Source organism: Numida meleagris, chromosome 1, assembly GCF_002078875.1.
Source record: "Numida meleagris isolate 19003 breed g44 Domestic line chromosome 1, NumMel1.0, whole genome shotgun sequence".
In the NCBI taxonomy this organism is placed as follows: domain Eukaryota; kingdom Metazoa; phylum Chordata; class Aves; order Galliformes; family Numididae; genus Numida; species Numida meleagris.
In genome coordinates this window covers 102,067,141-102,090,003 of record NC_034409.1, presented here as the reverse complement: position 1 = coordinate 102,090,003, position 22,863 = coordinate 102,067,141, and the positions used below count along the sequence as shown (strand labels likewise).

The window sequence follows — 22,863 nt, the reverse complement described above, 5'->3', positions numbered from 1 at the left end:
TCTTTTTTCCAGTCACCCAGAAGTTATGCTTAAACAGATCGCAAAGATTTTGTATTTGTGCACTATTTCCACAAGTCTGACTGGGCATAACACTAGTTGATGCAAGACAAGCTTAACAGTTCCAAACAAGAAACTAACCTGCACAGTTGGAAAAAAAAACAAGCAACTGAAAGTTTTTGTGCCTAGAGCACAATTCAGAACTCAGACCTCACATCACAACCCTAAACACTCACTGTCTAGCGCTTGCACAATGAGATCTGTAAAACAGCAGACGTTCAAACAGTTTTAGGGTAGGTCCACAGGGAAAAAAAAGGATATTACGCTATGATTATCAGCCATTTAGTCAACTACAAGTTTAATCTTGCAGATGAATCATGCCTAAGTTTGGGGGTAATGTTGTTGCACAATATTGACAATGTTACAAAACAAATAAAAATGACACTAAGATGACAAAGTTCTGAACTGTCAGAACTGCAGCTTCTCATTTTAGCCCGCACAGTATAATTTTTGTCAATACAATCACCTGATCTCCCCCCTCCCTCTGGAATATCATCTTCGTTCAGCACACTGAATGAATGGACTTGCCCTTTCAGCTCTCAGCCTTCCGTCGAAGTCTGATTTACTGCAGAAGCACATTTAATGAATGATGAATCACTTCTCAAAAAGATGTTTCTAGCCTATGGTCCTTTGCTCCAACTTTATTTTCCTTTTCCTTCTAAGGTCAGAAGGTGTTTACATGACTGCAAACACTCGTATCTGATGCTAATACCAAATTCACACGCATAAAGCACAAAGTCTAAGTCACCGCAGACATGAATTACGCATACAGTAACATTAATCCACTGAACTACGCAGCCCAGATGGTGTAACCAACAGTGAAACTGAAATGACAGAGTCAGAAACAAACATATAAAAATAGCCGCTCAATATTTTCCTGCTGTAAGTACTTGAGATTCCGCACATTTGTTTGAAGTTATGCATTAATTCCTCAGCTGCAATCTTGATATAAGTGCTAAAACTGTAAGTAGGTTCTTGATCTCGATCTTCTGCACACTAAGCTTAAGATTCGAGACTCAGCAAACAATTTACCAGTCCATGCTGAAGCATTACAAGAACAAATGCTTACACAACTAGTAACAGTATAACAGTAAACTTCAAGAGCAATAGCATGAGCTGAAGAACAAAGTCACAAAGCAAGAAAGAGAAGAGGTAGAAAACTGAGTAGGATGGGATAATAGTCTAGGAAATATTCCATGTAATTAAGCTCAGTGCTGATGTGCTTTAAAAACAGCATTCACTAAGAATCATGCTGTGATACACTTTTACTTGAATGAAAACCACAAAGGAAAAACGTGCACTGAAGTGCATAGTAAATCTAGAACTGCTATCAAGAAGTCATCTGTTTAAGGCCATTCACTGAGCTTAAGTGGATAAAGTAACAAGCTGCCTCACTACCAAGCTGCTGGCAGATATCCAGCAAACACACCTTTACAGAAAGACATAAATATCATTATTCATATGACTTCTACGTACCAGTTTTTCAATTTCGGATTCAAGATTCTGTATGCAGTCAAGTTTTCTCTTACGACATCGCTGCGCTGCAATCCTATTTTTACTTCGTCTTCGAATATCATGGATACAGTCCAATTGCTCAGGGGTTAATTTATGCATTTTCAGAAATGACTGGAAGTCATTTCTGGAAAGGGAGATAATCCTTTGCGCATTAAATGGCAGTTTTACCTAGAACATAAGATACAATTATAAGCCAAAGGTGAAACTGATAAACACATACTCCAACAGATCATCTCAAGTTTTAAATTTTAAGCTGTTCTTTACCATACCACCCTCTTCCTACATTTCAGAAACAAGAGCAAACTAATAGAGCCATCAAGGGAGCTAGATAAAATCCAGGGGCTTCAAACAGATGAACTCAAGTATTGCCAAAATAATGGAGTACTCTGCACATTTACGCTACATCTTCATAAGCGTATTGAAGTAGGATGAAATCTATTCCCTGTGTACAGCAAATCACTTTGGTGATACATTCCAGGCAAGTAAGTTACAGTTAGGAGGCAAATAAAATAGGTGTCAAGAATCACTAATGCACCCTGAAGTTCCCTTTAACTAGCTAAGCCTGTATTCTGTATATATTTTTATACCTCGGGTTTTCTGCTGGAAAAGTTCACGTGAGATAGGCATCTACTTAAAATAGAGAAGTTACTGGCAGTTGGCACTTGTTTTATTCTCCCTAATGCTGCTGCTACTGAATATACACCTGAGCTACAGAAGCAAGAGCTTCAGAAACATACAGATCATACAGCTCTGATAAATACTGAAAACCATCTTTACCTCTACAAATTATTATTATTATTTTTTAAGTATGCAGTTAAAGACACTATTACAACCCTTATACTGGAGTAAATTAAGATGCAAAACTTATTCCCTTACTGTGGTCAAAGCTCTGAAATTAGTTCCGAAAGCAAACAAAAATATCCTTTTTGTATTTGCCTATCACTGATAACCCAAGGGGCAGATCACTTCCTTCAGCTGTGATGCCATTTACTTCTTTGTAATGTAAAGATGAGAAATGCTTTTAAGCCTATCCTGGCCGTTTATTTGACCTGTCACCTTCTACACGAATTGTTGCTTCCACCAAGCAATAAAAGTCCCTGCAATGCCCCACAATAAACAGAGTCACACTGCAATTCCACAATTCCAGCAACTACTACTGAAGTCATTTGATGTACACAGTAGAACCACTTGGTATTTGACTCCTTAGGACATCTGTCTAAAATTCCACCAAAGCAATGACACAAAGGAAAGAAGCGCCAAACATTTTCTACATTTGGAGAGAACAAATATAGCCTAAGTTTCAGAGAAGGTGATGCTGTTAAAACAGTCTTAAATGCACAGCCGCTGTAGCCAGCTTGAAAACCTGCAAAATGAAAATCAAGTTATCTGAAGTGTTATTTCTCTCCCACCTTCTCAAGTCTGAGGAAAAAAAGAACATTTTTAATTTTCTATAAAACACAGTACGAAATTTATAATTAAATTTAAGTAGACAAAAAAACCTAAAAACGAGTCCATAGACCCTGATTTAAAAGACAAAGAAGTTTATGATAAAGTTGTTCCAGAAACATATCTGAATAGACCTAACACCTAAGCATCTATCACTTCAGTGTCCTGCAAAATATTTTAAGCCTCCTCGAATTAACAGTTTTCTCCCACATAAACCTTCAGATGTTTATTTTAATTTCCATTTCCCAAGGTTTTAAAACAAGAAGTAACAAAACAAGATTTCAGAACTAGGTTTCTGAGAAGGGCCTTAAAAGACAGGGAAGCAAAGAATAACAAGGTGTTCTTACCTCACATTCCTGTTCTCTCGCTGAACAGGATTCGCTGTCTCCCTCGGTATCAGTTTCTGAATCCTCCCCCAAACTTATCACATAATTATAGGGACACTGTTCTGGCTGTTGCCCTTGACCATAATCTCCACTGCTTATTTCAGAGCTGCTGGAGCATCCTTCAGTACTAAGATTGCTTATGAAGGGGCAGTTGACAGAATTCAACGTTGTAAAAGTTCGCTGAGAGCAAGGTTCAGGACTTTCACTGATCCTGATACCCAGCCACGGACACTCTGATTTCTTCCCCGAATATACAGGCTCCAAGCGTTCTTTTGGCACTGCAGATGGTAAATGGATTTGACAGGCTTCTGGACTGTAAATATCGCTCCAGAACCCTTTTGCTAGATGTTCTGCTACCTCTCTCTCCACGCTGCTTCGATCACCAGTTGATGTAATGTTAATGGCTTCTCTAGGACACAAATCAACCTTTAAAGTTGCATTGTCCTGACTTTCAATTTTGTCACTTTCAGCTCCAGTACCTGTTACAGTTTTTTCAGATAAGATTGTGGTGCCTTGCATACTACTGAAATTTAAGTTACCGTATTGCTCACAAGTACGTAAAAAAGACACAGAATTAAGTCCATGAGGTGCAGCAGTGTTTTGGGGGAAAGCAGCAACATCCATTTTCTCCACAGGACACGAAACACTCTGAGTCACAGAATCTCTCTTTGATTCTTCTTTTTTCTCAATGTCTTCCTCTCCTTCTTCCATTTTTACCTGAGTCTCTTCACACGTTGAGACCAGCTGCATGGGTACACACTCCTGAGCTTTTGGTGAGCTGTCATTATCAGGTGTTTCCTTCTCGATAAGAGTTACAATTTGTGGCACCTGAACGTCTTTAGCACTGGAACTGGAATCTGAAGTATGAACTTTGTCATTTCCGAAAGCTTTCTGGAATTTCCTATACTTTGGGCACTGGGAAGATGAGCTGGCAACATTACCTTTTTCTAAATGCACAGGATCAGATGTTTGGTTGGCATTATCTTGAAGAGCAGGTGATGCTTTAGCATTTTCATCATCTTTACAGAGCTTTGTATGAGAGGTCTGAATATATTCCTTCTCTAGAAGCTCTTCCGCTTCATCATCTATTTCCAGGTCTCCATCATCCACACTGCTAATTTTAGGGCTTACTTTCCTACAATGCTGTGTACAGCATTTCTTCCTAGGACACTCTTGCTGATCTGATTTACAGTCCAAAAATTTGAATTTGAGAAACTGAAAGCAAGACTCTTCAATGTTCCGTACCCCCAAGAATTCAGCACACTTGCAAACTTCAGACACGTTGTCTTTATTTAGAATAAGTTTAGCTGTGTATGCAAACTGAAGCAAGGGACTAAATCCTTTAAGTGTTACCTATGAAAAAGATAAAAAAAAAATTAGCGTGGCCAACTTCCTGCTTGGTGAAACTCTCTCGCTTCCCATTTACCAGAGCATACCACATGAAAAAGAACAAGGCCCCACGTATCCACTTCTGTTTCACTGGGTAGTAGTTTGGTTGCCAAGTTTCTAGTTACAATCCCAATATGTACATGGGTTTAAACACCCAGAACTCACACCCTGCAGTCAGAAAATCATGCCTTCAGGACAGAGAGCAAATCTGGCCACACTCTTCATGAAACAAATATGAAATAATTTTATCCTGCATATTTTATGGCAATTATCTTGTTCACTGTGATAAAGCACTTAAACAATTCTCATAATACAGTACTAAAATGTAAAAAAATATTGCTGTACACTGAAAACCAGGAACTGGACTATAATTTTATGAAGATAACTTTCACAGTGAAATTACACGTGAATTATTCCTGAACAAGATCAAAACGCTGCTGGCTGGAATCATTCCTTTAAAGAGCAATTACTGCTATTTGCTCAGTTTCATGCATCACTGATAGAAAGAACTTTGAAGTAATTGAATGTGACCGCACACGATTATTTACTACTGTAGCCATGCACTCCTTTCTTTCCTCTCATGGATAAAAAGAATTGTACCCCAAACCCTATGCCAACAGCAGTTACAGTCTCTTTGGAGTAGGCAGGTTTTTTGGAACAGTTCCATCATTATCATCTCAGCTCTACTGCAGTGCAGTTACCTAAAAGGGAATTCAAAGATAAACAACAGTGTTTATCTTTGAAAAAATTACTAAGGAATCAGGTAGGAAGGTGTAAACACACTATCATATTAAAAGTTACCTGCTACTTCCTTTAGCCTCTCTGCAAGTGAAAAAGTGTAAGAGCGTCCACTCTTTGAAAGGGTAGATAATGGTAGGACAAGAGGAAATGGATTTAAGTTGAAGGAGGGAAGATTTAGGTTGGATATCAGGGGGAAGTGCTTGACCATGAGAGTGGGCAGCCTGTTCCAGCACCTCACCAGAGAGGTTGTGGATGCCTCATCCCTGGAAGTGTTCGAGGCCAGGTTGGGTGGGGCCCTGGGCAGCCTGGTCTAGTATTAGATGTGGAGGTTGGCGGCCCTGCCTGTGGGAAGGTGGTTGGAGCTCAATGATCCTTGAGGTCCCTTCCAACCCAAGCCATTCTATGATCTTATGATTCTGTGAAATGAAGGAGTATGTCCATTATTACTACTACCAAAACTGAAGCCAACACACTGTTTCCTTTCCTTACTTTTAAGCATAAAATCCTTTTCCTTGAGTACTGTATTGTTGTGTGATCTATAATGAATCCTTCTGTCAGCAAAAATTTTCTGTAAAATACCGTTTGATTTGGGAATAAGTTGAAGGGCTTTGTTTGTGCTTTTTTTTTGTTTTTAAAGAAAAGCATGGAAATAACAAATAAAGGAAAGTTGAAGCAATCTACAGAGACTGTTCAGCAAAAACATTCTGAAAACTCCTAAACCTAAAGATTTCCAAAAATAATGTTTCAGATATACCCTGGAGACAAGAATACTGATTAGACCACCACCTCACTTCATCCTTAAAAATAAGTGAAAAGGAAAAGAGTTTATCTATATGCTTGCAAGAAGTCTTCAAACCTAATACACGATTAAATCGACTTTATTTATAAGCAAATTACATTCATACATGAAATCCAAACAAAAGAAATACGTTTCAAAATTGTACGTTCTTCGCTTACCAGGAAATACTCACTGCTAAAAAAAAAAGGAGATTAAGAGGAAAAAAAACACTGTGCTTCTCATATTTTCTCTTAAGTATTTCTAGCTAGCTATTCTCAAACACAATAAAACACTAGAAAGACTCTTGGTCTGACTGACTAAAGAAAAGTCTGGCAGGAGCTATATATTTCACCTGTATTGCCAATGACGGTCTAATTTCAGAGTGCGAAAACTTTGGTAGGAAAACAATAGAAGTAACTGACAGCAAGGTGTCACCGGTTAGCTGTGATGATATACATGAAACAAATAAATGTCAAAATATTTTGGTATTTCAAGTTTTGGACTGGTATCTTTCATTTTAAACTTCAAAAACTTTGGATGATCAAAGAGGTTAAGAAATTGCCAAACCAATTAGTATTTATTTGTCCCTCTCAAATATGCAGCTTCATAAACTGACTCATTTCAAAATATTTAGCAGTTTCCAGAAGTGTTTTTACCAAGTGATAAGATCAAATTAGTAAAAGATAACTTGTTAGTATTTTTGTTTGTGGTTACAGGATATTCAGTTTTTACACAAGTAATACTAGACAACATCATTAAGTTGTAGTCTTAAGAGAACTTATCTCACTCATAGTATCAGTATTACTATGTTCCTCCATTTTGTTCACAAACACTGGTCCCCTCCTAGCTCAGGTTTAGTGGAACACCAGTGCTTTCTACAATTTTCCCCCACCAACTCTGACGTACATCTCTTACTCTTCCAATATCCCATTTTTGTATTGTTTGTATCCCCTATCACCCTACTTCCCTTCCACAACAGCTCCTACTATTACACTTCCTCAGTCTGGGAGATATTCAGGCCAACAACAATACTAAGCCACTATAAAGAAGAGAGGGAAGAAGAAATGAACATACAGAGAAAAGAAGGAGAACGAGTAAATCTGACATAGTGTTATCATGGTGTAGCATCAGTTTGTAGTAAATTCATAAGAGAATAGCAAAGATCAGGGTAGCTCTTTAAAAGAGATGATCTGACCCCTTTTGGTTTTCAGTTTTTTATAAAATCGGATATTATAGTTGCAGAGAATCCTTGTGTTTATCTCAATATATCACAAAGTCAGTGAAGGAGCTATTTTAGGAAGACAGAGGCTTTCTGAATGCGTCACAATGTTAAGGTAGCATTTAACTTAGTCTTGCGCACAAACAAGTCGCTGAAGTGATGTCGCTACAAATGTTCACTGTCACGCACCTTTCCTCCTGCCTTTAACGATTCTAGATGACTTACCAACAATTTTCATGTTATTTTTAACTCCCTTCCCAAGCTGATTACCAGAAACTGCCTCCCAGAAAGTCGCTGTTCATGTACCAGTTCTTCAGCTTTCTGCTGCTTCTGAGTACTTGGAGGCTCTTGACTTTTCATTTACAAGCACAATGTTTCACATAAGCATTTGTTTGCCTCATGACACTTAAAGATTTTACATGGTATTTAAGTATCTTAAATGCTTTTAATTAAATACCAACTGGAATCTTTAAATGACTTGGATGCTTCAGATACCTGACAATCAAATTGCTTTCCCACGGATGACGGGTTCTGGCTTGTTCCCACTAAATGCCTTTAAATTCAATCTGGTTTAAAAAGCAAGCAATTTTCCCCAGCTTTTAAGTATAAATGCAGTAGAAAAAAAAGATCAAGCTGCTAACAATGAGTGCACAAAAAGAATAGGGAACTAAACTGAAGAAAGTCAACAATAAGCTGCAAGCAAGGAATGTAAGCATGGCTGTATTTCTCAAACATTCTTAAACTAAACATTGATGATGCTAATTTCAAGATTAAAATGGCAATCCCATTTATTTGCTTATTAGTCCCAAAATGTTCCTTTCTCGCATGGGATGACTAGTGCCTCTTTACTGTTTGAAGCCCATATTAAACAACTTTTTGACAAACTTACATGCTTAGAACCTAGTGCGCTATTTTAAGAGTAATTAACACTTAATTGAATGCATCTACCCTACACATTCCCCAGGAAAGCATTTATCTTCAGTCTGTGACATTCACTCTGCTCTATCCAGTCTTTACCTCAATCAGCAACAGCTTTACAGCTTGGAAATTTCTTCCCCTCAGTTCTTAACTCTCTTTACCGATTATCTTCTAAACACTCTACCAGTTTATTGTAAAACAGAATCAAACTAGACAGATCAGAAACATGGGTAGGTAAAAGACAGAAGTAAGCAACACTCACCTCTTCTGGTAAAGTGATGATAAGATCAGCATCCAATTGGCCCACAATTCTTGAAAGGAAGTAACTACTGCAAGCTGCAAGCACAGCTTTGTGAGCCCGAAATCGCTGGTCTTCCACTAAAATAGTAACGTCACAAAGAATATCTTGCTTTCTCTGATCATCGAGACTGAGAAGTACATTGGTACTGTGCACTGAAGACTCGTACGCAAAAACCACGCTGTTCTTCTCACTTAGAGACATTCTGTATCACAAATGTTAGTGTAAGTCTCAGTGGAAAGCATGCTTCTATTCTTCCAATCTGGAGAAAAACAAACAAATTGTACACATGAAAATCACTTTAAATAGGAACTTAGTGACGATTCTAGACCTTAAGGAAAACTGCTGAACAGATGTTGCCTGTTCTAATTCATTGCAAGAATGAGCTTAACATTTAATATTCCACAAGATAACACATTTGTAATAGCATTTCAAGTATCCAAACCCTAATATGTACATCTTAAGTGCTAGTTTACTAGATGCATAGACAAAAATACAATTTTTCATGTGACTTCAGGGACAGAGAACCAATTTTTCCTCAGCAAATCCTTAAGCATAATAACTTGACCATAACACCTAAAAACTAAAAATTAATGCTTAAATAATTATCATTATATTCTGACTCCAACACTACGAAAATGTAAAGAGAGATAAAACCCAGATCAATTAAGTCAAAATTCACCGAGATATTATGTAAGCTACTTCTGTTTACCGATTACAGTACAAACTAAAATATTTGTTTTACCTTATTTCAAAAGTAGTTTGCCTTCTAGAACAGCTAGAAATTGTTAGTCGCATTTTCTCCCTAGCAGATACTTTAGTTTTTTTTAAGCACATTAGTCTTATTTTCCACCTGTCTTAATTCTCTAATGCAGACTACTCCTCCCACTTCCATAACCTTCTGCTCATCACTATTTTCATCATTACGTTCAATCAAAATTTAATACTGAAGCAGTGAAGGGGATTCTGGTCACCCGGCAATTGAATAAAGCGAAGTTCTGAAATAGTAGTATTTATTGGGCAACAAACAACAATGCAAGCAATATGAGTTGATTTCCAAGTTTTAAATAACTGTCCCAAAGCTATTTCTGAACTCCTAGTGTTTGAGAAATGTAGAGCTAGGGAGAAGTCAGCCCTCCTAGAGCGTGCAAAGTTCAACAGCATTTTCAAGTTCAATTCTTACATTTTATTTCGCAATTCCTACTTTCTCTGGAATAAGCCTCCCTTCCTGTTCAGAACAAGCATAATAAAAAGCATCTTTGCATCTAAAGCTTGATCAAGAAGCTTCATAGCTGGGTTTGGAACTGGTGATCTACAAGGAAAATATGTTATCGGGAGCAGAAGTACACAAACAGACCAAGCACTTCCATTCCTATTCTACCCAAGAGTTACTGTATCCGATCACAGCTGCTGACACAGGACTACCCAACCATTGTATTGCTCAACAGAGTTATGATATGCCAGCTCTCAGCAACAGTAAAACTGTAACCAATGCACATCTACAGTTTTCAGATACGGGAAACTTTCACAACTCAGAAAGGGAGAAAAAGGGCACAAGCATTTTTAAACACAGTGGGGAAAACAAACAAAAAATGAGCACCCTACCAGCTATACTTCTGGTTACTTACTACTTGTTACTTTCATAGAACACAAATGTTTTTTGTTATCTGTTATCCCCCACAGAGTATTTCCAGGTGGCAACAGTAGGACAGCACTGGTCCAGATACAGACTATCAGCATTATTTGCACTTCTCACTCCATAATGGAATATCTATATGCTCAACTTCACAAAAAAAAAAAAGAGGTCACAGTTCATGACTTGACTAAGACAAGAAGTCCATTTGGGGGTACCTGCTTAAAAATATAGGATTTTATTATGTGAAAATATAAGTTCTAAGAAAAGTCACATAAACCCCAATTTATCCCACTCCGCAATACCTTGAGTAGTTAATTCTGAGGAGATTATTTCTAGAAGTAAAAAAACGCATTAAGCTTTATACACACATATATATTCACATATACACCTAATGAATGACTACAGACTTTTGTTCAAGTAAACATCACAGCTTAACTCAGAAAGTTAATGATATCCTTATCCTCAGATATTATAGCAGCACATATAGTTTAACAATGTATAATTGTATTTGTACCAGAAATAAATACTGAAAAGAGGAACTGACAACAAAATGGAAGATTAAATCCAGCGTGGTGGGGAACACAGAAGTGTTAAAGTTAAGGACCTGTTTTAGGGTGAACATCTAGGCAAGACTCCTAACAAGTTCGACCACAGTTCCAGCAGTCCTGTAAACATTCCTTATCCTTTCTTCTTCAAGCCCTCCCAACCCTCAGATAGACAGTCCACACACAAAATATGCTGCTCTCAGGTTTTCCCTCATAAAATAATCCATTCCAATATCCCATTCAGCTCCCTACACTTCCATAGCACAGAAGGCTAAAAGGAACAGCAGCTTATACGTGTGCTGTGGACAGCTGAACCTGTTTCACTTCATCTCTACTAAGCATGCAACACACTTTCCAAACCCTGTGCAGACTACTTAAAGCATTAATAATTAGCTTCTAAGGTTGCTTTTGCCAAAGGAAGAAAAAAAAGGAAAAAAAAAAAGGAAAGCCCCAAATCACCTTCAGTTTCTTGTAGAGTGAAAATCAGAATTTTGTATTTGAACATAGAATCAGCAAGGTTGGAAAAAACCTCTAAGATGTTCCAGTCCAACTGTCCACCTATCTCCAATATTTCCCACTAAACCACGTCCCTCAGTGCAACATCTAAATGTTTCTTAAATGCCTCCAAGGTCGGTGACTCCACCTCCCTGGGCAGCCTGTTCCAGCACCTGATCACTCTCTTGGAGAAGTATTTCCTAACATGCAATCTGAATCTCCCCTGGTGCAACTTGAGCCCATTCCCTCTCATCCTATTGCTAGTTACATGGGAGAAGAGGATGACTCCCACATCACCACAGCCTCCTTTCAGGTGGTTGTAGAGAACGATGTCTCCTCGGAGCCTCCTCTTCTCCAGACTGAACAACCCCAGCTCCCTCAGCCACTCCCCAACAGACTTGTGCTCCAGACCCTTCATTGCTTTGCTGCCCTTCTCTGGACACGCTCCAGGGCCTCAGTGTCTTTCTTGTGGTGAGGGGCCCAAACCTGAACACAGCACTCAAAGTGCAGTCCCTTTAAACAGGATATAAGTTTGAGATGTCGAAAGTATAAAATGCAGCATTTCATTGAGCATTTCAAAATGTAAAAGAGGCTTTCAATAACTAAAACCAAAACATAGTTTTTATCTTATTTGTAAAACCTAGTAATGGTTATATACTGTACAGAGAGAAATTAAAAGGAAAAGAACCAAAAGACTGAAAATGCTAATGAAAGCAAGTATCAAATAGGAAAAGGAAAAAATGTAACCACCAGAACTCTGTCACACTTCATAGAAGTGCTGACAAAGGTCAAATTGGCGAGTGTCCTAATTCTGTTTTCTAGTTGTGCAATAAAGGCATGGCCTCACATTTATCACAGTACGTCATGACAGACAACTAGATTTTCCACTGTATCCATATCTGTAATACATTATATACACACCCACAACAAAAAAAAACTCTGTACTTTTGTGAACTGTTTCGCATTCATCTATTCTCCTGAAGCCTTTAGAAATTATTTAAAATTAATTCCATTTACAGATGGACAGAAGAGGTAAAAGGTTTGGAGACAACAATTCAGTTCTAATTAAGAAGCTGTGTAACTTGTAAGGTTGTAAGCTCTTCCCCCAGTAAAGACCCTCAGAGGCCTTCTTCATCTCAACAGAGGTGCCCAATGGCAGTAATCATGCTATCTTTCTTCTAAAATGAACACTTGAGGAAGGAAAATTAGAGGCAGGCACAGACAAATTGTAGAAGTACACCAAGTCTGCAGATGACTGTATATTTAAATCGCTGCTCATTAAGTCAGTATCAACTAACAACTGTTTTGCTGAATGCAAAAGATGCTAAGAACCAAAAGTATTGTTTAAGATTTTCCATACATCACGTACTATTGAAGATAAGAATCCAAAAAGACCTTCCAAAACTTGAAGCAGCCCTTAAAAAGCAGGTTGAAAGGATTAAATATGAAACAATGCAAAAGTTCACTATGAATCTTCACTTCGTGGAAGAAAACCAGAACTGTCAGTACAAAGATATTCCTCAAATTCCTCTCATGTCAAGCTCTGAGCACGTAAGAACCTCACAGTCTTGAGGGAAAGAAAAAGGGACTATGACACATGCTAGTATAAGAATTACCTGAAGAAAAACTGCAGCTGAATGAATCAAGGTCTGCTTGAAGGACACAAGGAAGCACATTACTATCAAGCTTCCATTGTTCATCAGTGACTGAGATCAAAAACGCATTGCTTAAGGCCAAAAATATTGTCTCCTGAGCACTGGTTAAAATACTTTATTCTGCTTTCAAGTGAAGATGAGCTGATTTATTTCACCTCTACTACAATATGACTCAAGGGGAAAACTATGATAGAATAGCTTGAGTTGGAAGGGACCTCAGGGATCATCAAGCTCCAACCACCCTCCCACAGGCAGGGCCGCCAACCTCCACATCTAATGTTCGAGGCCAGGTTGGGTGGGGCCCTGTGCAGCCTGGTCTAACACCTCCAGGGATGGGGCATCCACAACCTCTCCGGGCAGCCTGTTCCAGCACCTCACCACTCTCATAGTAAAGCACTTCCCCCTGATATCCAACCTATATCTTCCCTCCTTCAGCTTAAAACCATTTCCCCTTGTCCTGCCATTATCTGCCCTTGTAAAGAGTTGACTCCCCTCCTGTTTGTAGACTTCCTTCAGGTACTGGAAAGCTGCAATGAAGTCACCCCACAGCCTTCTCTTCTCCAGGCTGAACGAGCCCAGCTCCCTTTGCTTGTCTTCGTAGGGGAGGTGCTCCAGCCCTCTGATCATCTTTGTGGCCCTCCTCTGGACCCCCTCTAACAGCTCCCTGTCTTTCTCCACCAGGACCCCCAGCTCTTTCTCTGCGGGGCTACTCTCAAGGATTGCTGCTCCCAGTCTATATACATGCCCGGGAAAACTATGAACAACAGGTATCTGTAAAATCACGATATCTTCAGTAGATATAGACATCCTTACTTTTAATCAATTAAGTGTACACAGTTATTTTCAAAGGACATATGAAATACTTGTTATCTTAATGCAAATCAGCACTGCCAACAATATGAAGAAGAGGAATATAAATTTGTTTTAATACATAATGTAGAAACCAGAGCAAGATGCCTATCAAGATTCATCAGGAAATAACAGATCTCATTTCCTCACGCATTTAAAGTTATTTGTTAATTTATATTACTAACATGAGGTAAATGCAGAGTAAGGTACTTTAAATAATCTCAGACTTCAAGCGTGCTCATCTGATTGCTTACAACTAGAAGTTACTTCTCCTTAACTCCTAGCCGAGGGTAGAATAAAGCAGGCCAATCAGATAATCCTCTAAAGGAGATACTGTTAGGGAAGGAAGTAAAGAGTCACTTAAATGCAAGTCTTCAGGAAAACCATGAAGTGTCCTCATTTGACACTAGTGTACATATATTCCAAAGATGATAATCACTATGGCTGAGTCCCACGTCAAGCTATAAGGAACTACTGTTGCTAAGTTACATAACTTAATAGATAACACTATCTTGGAAGAGATAGTCTAAGAGTGGGAACATTTTACCAGAATGAAATTTCTCATTCACACAGAAAGACCTGGCACAAGGTAGATTAGCTCTAACTTTCATACTCAGCAGTACCAGTACAACACGTGAAGAGCCCGCACTCAAACTAACATCCCGTGGTCAACGAGGGAAGTGTTGTGCCCGAGGTGAGGGAAGGTCTGAAGCATCAAGTTGTCAGCAAAGCTGACAAAAACATGTGCAGAACCGAGCTTAACTCTATACACTCACAGCAGGGCCAAAGAACTGCTTCGTGAGTAAGTATGTCTACAAAATTCAGGCAGCAAAAGAGTCCTGGAGAAAGTTTTTTATGGCACCTCGCAAATAAAGAAATATCTGCGTTATAACTCATATAGAAACAGTTCTAACATTTATGTAAAAATTTCACACAAACAGATTAAAATAAAAAACAGCAAGTGCTTTCTGCTATAGCTTTTCCTAGCAAGCCACTTCTGGAAGACAAGAGTTGACACAATCACCTTCTCAAGTATTTCATGCTGAGGAGAAACATTCCCATTTTGCAAAGGACAACAAAACACACATTTTATGTACACTGACATAGAACACTCAAATCAAGTAGCTGCTTTCTCACATCAATCAGGCCAGACTTCATGATATGCCATAATGATCAAGTTCCTCGTGGTTGCAAGAAAGAAGATAAATAGAAAACCCATTCCAATAGGAAAGTTCCATTACTAACCAGAAGTAATAGCAGTAAGATGCGGATGTCAAGACACCATTTGAAGCCTTAAAAGAATAAAATACCACCTGTTAGCTCACTGCACATTTTAACATCAGCATCAGTCATCACCTCCAACACTCGGCCCACTGAACAATGAGCCCAATGAACAATTCCAGCATTCCTGCAGAGAATTTCTCAAACATCCACGCTCCGTCCAAAGTATTTTACTTATAACAAACGTCAAATATACAGAATCATCTGCTTTAAGGTAGGAAGGTTCTACGGAGGAATCTGGATAAGCTGAGGCCAACTGTATGAGGTTCAACAAGACCAAATGCCAGCTCCTGCACTTTGGTCACAACTCCATACAACACTACAGGCTTGGGGTAGAGTGGCTGGCAAGTCGTGTGAAGAACAAGAATGTGGGGGGGTATTGGTCAACAGCCAGCTGAACGTGAGCCAGCAGAGTGCCTAGGTGGCCAAGAAGGCCAATGGCATCCTGGCTTGTATTGGAAACAGTGCAGCCAGCAGGGAGGACATCATCCCTCTGTACTCAGCACTGGTGGGGCCGTACCTCAAATACTGGGTTTAGTTTTGGGCCCCCTTACTACAAGAAAAACACAGAGGCACTGGCCTTGAGTTCAAAGAAGGGCAACAGAGCTGGTGAAGGGTCTGGAGTACAGGTCTTATGAGGAGCAGCTAAAGGAACTTAGTCTGGAGAAGAGGAGGCTCATGGGAGACCCCATCATTCTCTACAACCACCTGAATGGAGGTTGGGGATCGGCTTCTTCTCCCAGCTAACAGCGAGTTACAAGTTGTGCCAAGGGCGGTTCAGGTCAGGTGTTAAGAAGCATTTGGCTGAATGACTGGCACAGGCTGCCCAGGGAGGTGGTGGAGTTCCTGGAGGTGTTCAAGAGCCATGTGGATGTGGCACTGAGGGAGATGGTCAGTGGGCATGGTGGGGGTGGGCTGATGGTTGGACTGGGTGATCTTAGTGGTCTTTTCCAATCTTGATGATTCTTTGATAAAGACCAACTAAACTTACTAAATCAACATATTATTATTAAATGCAGCACATTAATATTAACAATTTCTTTAGACTTTAAATGAAGGTTTAAGCAGAGTACCTTGTATTTTACTTGTATGCTGGAAACCCCCCCCCAGATGTTGTGTAGTTTAAGCTTTTTGTTGACTTACAAAAACAATCAGATAACATCAGTTCTCTACATTTATAGCTGTTTAACTGTATACTTGCATCATTCTTTCTGAACAGAGAAGACAAAAATAACAGCTGGAAGTCTCTGCCTGTCTGCAACAGATGCCAGGAACTTCACTACAAAGTAACTTACAACAACAACATGACAGCTATCACCCTGGTAAACAAATTCAGCGTTCTTCAATTTGCATTCAAACACCACAAACTCCAGAAAGAAAAAGGTGAGACATTTCAGCACACAAAGGGCTATCTATGCTTTACAGCTAAAGCAAATGTTTTGAATGTGAGACCAGCTGAAGTTGGCAGCACTAGAAGAAAATTCACAACCAGAAAAAATGAATGAGTCATAGAAGTGAGAGAAGTGAGCTGCACAGGCTCTCAGACTCTTTAAGGGAAGAGGCCCAAAAAATACTAAAACAGCACTTGGAACAGAGATCGAGGCTCAAGAGTGCAAATTCAAGTAAACAGAAGCAGAAATGACAGTAAGATACACCTATGAATTCTGTGCACATTTACCAAAATAGTTTTTGACTATTCTGAGTTGAAGTGTTTCCTGTATCCTTATAAATACTAAATCAGTGCACACAAACCCTTGGAAATCCATAGTGGTCATGCCTTTTTCTACTCAGATGGCCCGTGCTGAGAAGTCTAAAGACACAAAAGAGAAAATCCAGTATCTAGTTCTCACCAACATGAATGGGAGTCCAGAGGCATCTGGACTTGAGGAAGTAGAGCGAGCATCCAAGCCCAATGATCACCTGTGAAAGACTCACTGTCAAATAGAACACAAGACTGTACTTTGCAACCATCAACTGTAATACACTTAATAGTGAGTGGGGTAATAAACCAGCTCAAACTGACATGTGGCTCTTCTGTCTTACAGTCTACAAAGACAGAATCAGTACTAGCAGAAGCTAAGCAAAAATAACTAAATAAATTAGCTACATGAGTTACATCCTAGCAAGTCACCTCTTTCTTTTAAAGAGCAGCAGTCTCTTGTTTTCCCCCTCAGTCAGTAGCTACATTTCAGAGATTCCTAAATAAGAAAAAAGCTAATCTTCAATTTCTATACTCAGCTACCAGTTACATTGCTCTACCACTGATCTGTCTACAGGTAAGGGTTTGGGTTTTGTTTTTACTTCTCAAGACCTCGAGCTACATTTCCTGTGAATTATCCAACCCAAGCATTACTCAATTTACTAACCAGTAAACAAAAGCCTGTTCCTCATTCTTTACTTAGTGAACAGCTACCATCTAACAGCATGCTGGATGTCAACCCTTTGCAATAATGACATTAACTTTCAGCAGAACACAGGTAAAACTCCTGAGGATATAAGAAAGCAGAGAGTGCAGAACCTCCTCAGCAGAGCTCAGGCAGGGCACCTTTACTGTCAGCACTGTCACAGCTGGCTGAACTTGGGCACCCAAATGCAATTCCTGTTGTGATCATCATCACCATCACACTAGCAGGTTAATTTATCATGCAGTAGACAGTAAACATCTGCTCAGCAACCACCATGCTTCTAAACTTACCTGTATTCTTAGAATACCTTAAATTTCTGAACAGCTTGGGGGGGGGGGGGGACAAAAGGTATTGTAGACCAAAAGCATAAGAAAACATCTTGAAAAGCAAAGTCTGAGTGCTACTCCTGACTCCTAAGCTGATGCATTGAGAAACTTTAAGCAGCTCAATTATCTCCCTCAGTACCCTTACAGCGGACATTTACTTTTATTTTATTCTATTAAAAAACCCCGCCATCCACAGATGTGACGCATGAAGAGACAATTATCATTCCCTACTACTAAAGCGAGACTAGTTGGATAAGGGACGGTTTATTCAAGATAGAGTGCAAAAGCTGTTTTCTAAAGCTTTCTACCCGTGTGCTTGCCCCCAGCTACCTCGCCTTTTAAGGAAATGAAGTTACGTTACAGATGAATGCCTGCAGCAGCTAATAGCTGCTGATTCATGTTATGCTGACAAGGGATGAACAAGCATTTTAGACTGCATGTTTACTGCTTCTCCAGCACCAGCTCAAAAATACTTGAAAAAGAACATGGCAATTAAGAAACCTATTGATTATAACAGCTAAGCTTTCGTTCATGAAAACAATGCTTTCTCCTATGAAGAACGTACGTCTCATCTTTAGATGATTAGCAAATTCTTAATTAAATCTCGAAACCATTCAAACGAAACAGCGGGATGATATCACTTATGTAAATAAGTGAGCTTTTAAAAAATGATTAGACTGTATTTCTGCAACATCACTCCTACCAAAGCACTTGGACTCTTGACAAGTCACAAGCGAGAATTGAAAAGAATCATGGGAAGTCAGGTCAGTGTCATGTCTCAGAGTCATCATTTATTCTCAAGCTTTTAAGCCGAAAGATCCAGTTGTTTTTAAATACCTGCAATCTATGTGGGAACTCTGAGCAGGGAGAGAAGGACAAAGAACTGGGATTCCTAGCAGACACAAGATTGCAGGAGCTGGGATTTTGAAGAAATACGGAGAAGACTGATTTTGTAGAATCATAAATTTTTCCCCAAAAAGGTTGGAATAGTTTCCCTAAAATGACATAAAGCAATATTCAGATCCCATCCAGAAAAAAATAAAGAGATATTTCTGTTTGCCATTTTACATTATTTTTTACACTGCTAAATTTTTGTCTGAGGCACGAAAAAATCACTTTGTGGGGATGTGGTTTGTTTCAGTGCTAAAAATGAACAGGATTGAAGGGATTTCAGAAACTCTCCTGCAGCAAAATCCCACCTTTACAATCCTTCAGTTCCACCCTTCAGCAGTTATTCTGGGAAGGTGGCTACACACAGACTTAGTAATTGCATATTTTTTTTTTTCCAAGTCAGAGTATAATATTTAATCAGGATAAAATTGACTAACAAAGCGTGCACAGCTGGCGCCTACTGTCTACTCCTGCCTCTACTTCAAGAACAAACACCTTCATGTTTCTATCTGCACATCTACTCCTTGCTCCAGTTAAACAAGCCACATTCGTTGTGTTAATGACTGTCAGAATCCATTCACAAGTATTATTTGTTACAAATATTTTTTGTGTGCATAAGTTAACCATTTGCAGCTCAAGAACTAATAAAGGATGCAAGAAAAGACCTAAAAGAACTGAGGAGCAAACACAGTGGCAAGTCAAAGAAGATGCTTTTGGAAAACAATCTTCGCAATGTTATTTGTGGCATTAGCTTTTTAACTCCTCTGATTTGCTTCCACAACTTTTCTTCAGAGCATATGAAACTGAAACAAAAGTTCAGAAACACTCTATGAAAACAGAAGAGCATATGTAAATGTTGCAAATTCCAGTCAAATTTACACAGGGAGAAAAGATGCAGAATGCCAGGAGTAGCAAGTGCTATTTACTTTCTTACTAAACTATTAGCTAACGGGCCAAGACAGGAATCCAAACACCTGCAGACACTATCTTGACAATTAAAGTCACTCGCAAACATAAGTCCGGCATGATCCTACAGACTACCTGACTATTCTTTAACGCACAAGCAATTTAAAGGCATTTTGGCTGGCCCTATGCTACTACTTCTATTCTCCAGCGCACACCTAATGATTAAACTCTATTTATTTCTATTTCACTAATGCTTCTAAAGCCAGTTTGCCCTTCATAACACGCTTCCCCTTCTTTTTAAAGCTTCAGTAGCTGACAAGTCAGTTGAACACTACTCTGACCTGCTAATGAGCACTTATAGCAAACACAAAGGTTTCCCTTGTATTACTGAAGAACCAAACCTCTCTACCACAAGAACTGCATTAACTGAAAAATAAAGCTTGCTGCTGGAGATGAAGTCCCTTCTATGACAGGGGCTATGATCTGTTTCAGCAAAGCAAGCTTTCCTCCACCCCTACATGGTTAACTTATGAAGCAGAGGCAGGGATAGCTGCAGGGGTCCTCACACATTATCCCCAATTTGGTCATACCAGGCTGAATTCACGCAACTGAAGAGAGCAAAAAATAGCTGCTGAAACAACCATTAAGGTTTTGTTCCTACCCACGTTTGCATCAACCAACACATTACTACTGTTTAACTAAGGATTGCATATAAACAAGACTCGTGCTATAAATACCACAAAGGTCTTTTCAGCCCCTAAAACCTCCCCCATGCCGCTTTCAGCAGCAGAACTCTTAAGGGACAGGGACAACACCAGCACTAAGAGAGGCGAATCCTTCGAGTGGCCCTACCATGCCAACACCTTGCGCCAGTTTGCTCAGCACTGGGAGAAAGCCAGGTTTACAATTAAAAGGAAACCAATGAGGAAGTTGTCTTAACATCTTTTCATACCTGATCAAATGGGAGAGTGTCAGAACAAGGACACCCAAGTCCAAAGCACTGGGGAGAGATATTTGGTTTGGGACTCATATTACAATTCAATACAAAGACGTCTCTGTTTTATTTCTGGAGATACGTGTGGTCTATGCCCAACGATAGTGCCACTTGATCAAAGTGATCAGGTGAAGAGCGTGGCATACCTGGGAATTCTTACATTAATGTAAATTACTGTTCAAAATATCCTTAACAAATGAAAACCTTTGTACACTAAGGCTTTGGACATTTTTGAGTACAAAACACTCAAAAATAAAGCGCATATAACATAACCGTCCACTTCGGCATTTAGGGTCGAACTGGGAGCGTGCCAGCGAGGCAGACTTCCCCAGCATCCCACTTACTGCGCTTCCATTCACTTCACAAGACGGATACAGACTACAAAAGTGAGGTTCTTCTGTACTTAAATGAACTGGAAAATATACTCCAGAAGAACATCTGAAGAAATCCAAATAGTGCTTCAGTAACAGGGTCTCCACGGAAGCCCTCCTGAGAAGCACACCATGCAGATACTCTGTTTCCAGCAACTGCTCCTCTCTGCAAATCCACCATGGTCCGGCCTCACCACTTGCTAATTTACTGCCATGCGCCAGGGCACGCAAGAGGAATTACACCACTTGAGTCACTTCTAAACGTTAAACTCAAACCACAAAACAAAATTCATAATGACCTGACTACTTAATTTGGTTTGATACAGATATCCCTGAGTGTTTTCTTCTCAGCATGGCTCAGCACTAGAGTTTAAAGGACCCACAGCATTATGTGGCTGTAAGCTACGGTGTTCCTTTCCGGACCGCAGCTACTCCTGCAGCAGAGCCAAAAATGCTCTTCACACACCTTCCTAAAGTGCCTCAAATTCACACCTGTCAGAAGTCACTGCACGGTGAAACCACATACGTAGCAGTATCTTCACTCCTTTTTTTTTTTCATTCCGACAAGCATTTAGAAGACCCGGGTACATACGAATTTGAGGTCCCTGAGCACACGCTGGAAATGGAAAACGCAACCAGAGAACAGAACAGAACAACAGGCGACAATTCTTTTCTAACAGCAACACTTCCAACGCGCCCCGAAGCCGAAGCGCGCCGACTATTTCACAGCGCAGAACGAGCCTGACGGGATCGCCGCCTCCTTGTTGACGGTCCGAGCGGAGCCCTCCCAGCTCCAGGAGATCGCAGCCCCCCCCGAGCTGGGCCAGCGAGCCGCCGAGCCCCCGCCGAGGGGACATGCGAAGGCGCGGTGCCCAGGACCCACCGCCCTCGCGGGACGCAGCGCCCCGCCGGGGGAGGGAGGCGCGGGGGGAGGCGGCTGCCCGACAGAGAGCGCGCCCTTCAGCTCACCTCAACGCTTCTGCTGCCGCCGCCCCTCAGCCGCGGGCCGGGCGGGCGGCCGGTGGGCAGCACCGCCGCCGCCGCCTCTCTCCGTTTCCTTTCCCCGCTCCCTTTCCCTCCTAGCTCGACTGCTCCCGTCCCAGCGGCTGCGGCCCGACTGCGGCGACCGCGGTCAGGTGACTCCCGACAACATTGCCTCCCCCCCGCCGCACACGCACACACCCCGCCCGCCCATTGGCCGCCGCGCTCCCCGCCGCCGCGCAGCCGCCCACAGCACCGCTCAGCGCGCATGCGCCGCAGCGGCCCGCCCGCTCGGGGGTGACGTGAGTGGTGATGCCGTTCCAGAGGGGAACGTTCTGCTGGCGGTTTGCTGAGGTGCCGGCCTCGGAGTGGCTTTCCTGGTAAAAGTTACTCACTGAGCGTGTGCCTTGTGGGCTGAAGCACTGCCTGACTGGGACAGGGCAGGGTCTGCTGGAAGCAATATGCAGCACGGCGTGCTGACCTGAGCCACCAGCTCTCCTGTGCTGCAGGACAGACAGGGTCAAACAGGACTGCTTGGGTTGGAAAAGACCTTCAAGATCTGCAAGTCATAAAATCACAGAAGAGTTTGGGTTGGAAGGGAGCTCAAAGCTCACCCAGCCCCAACCTGCTGCCGTGGGCAGGGCTGCCCCCCCCCCCAGCTCAGGCTGTCCAGGGCCCCATCCAACCTGGCCTTGAGCGCCTCCAGGGATGGGGCACCACAGCTTCTCTGGGCAGCCTGTGCCACCGCCTCACCACCCTCTGAGGAAAAGATTTCTAACAT

General features: G+C 40.8%; 1 protein-coding gene across 2 annotated transcripts in view; it reads right to left on the bottom strand.

Annotated features, from left to right (window-relative positions):
• BACH1 (BTB domain and CNC homolog 1) overlaps positions 1 to 22,236 on the bottom strand; it is a 29,003-nt gene extending 6,767 nt beyond the window's left edge. Inside the window, exons 1-5 of one of the 2 annotated variants that reach the window (XM_021404060.1) lie at positions 22,071 to 22,236; positions 17,059 to 17,128; positions 8,712 to 9,009; positions 3,366 to 4,757; positions 1,534 to 1,740 (exon numbers count right to left, since the gene is read on the bottom strand). In XM_021404060.1, the coding sequence (XP_021259735.1) occupies positions 1,534 to 1,740; positions 3,366 to 4,757; positions 8,712 to 8,951 (1,839 nt within the window). In that variant the 5' untranslated portion in view covers positions 8,952 to 9,009; positions 17,059 to 17,128; positions 22,071 to 22,236. The remainder of the gene's footprint in view (positions 1 to 1,533; positions 1,741 to 3,365; positions 4,758 to 8,711; positions 9,010 to 17,058; positions 17,129 to 22,070) is intronic. The other variant, XM_021404049.1, reaches the window with a different exon arrangement.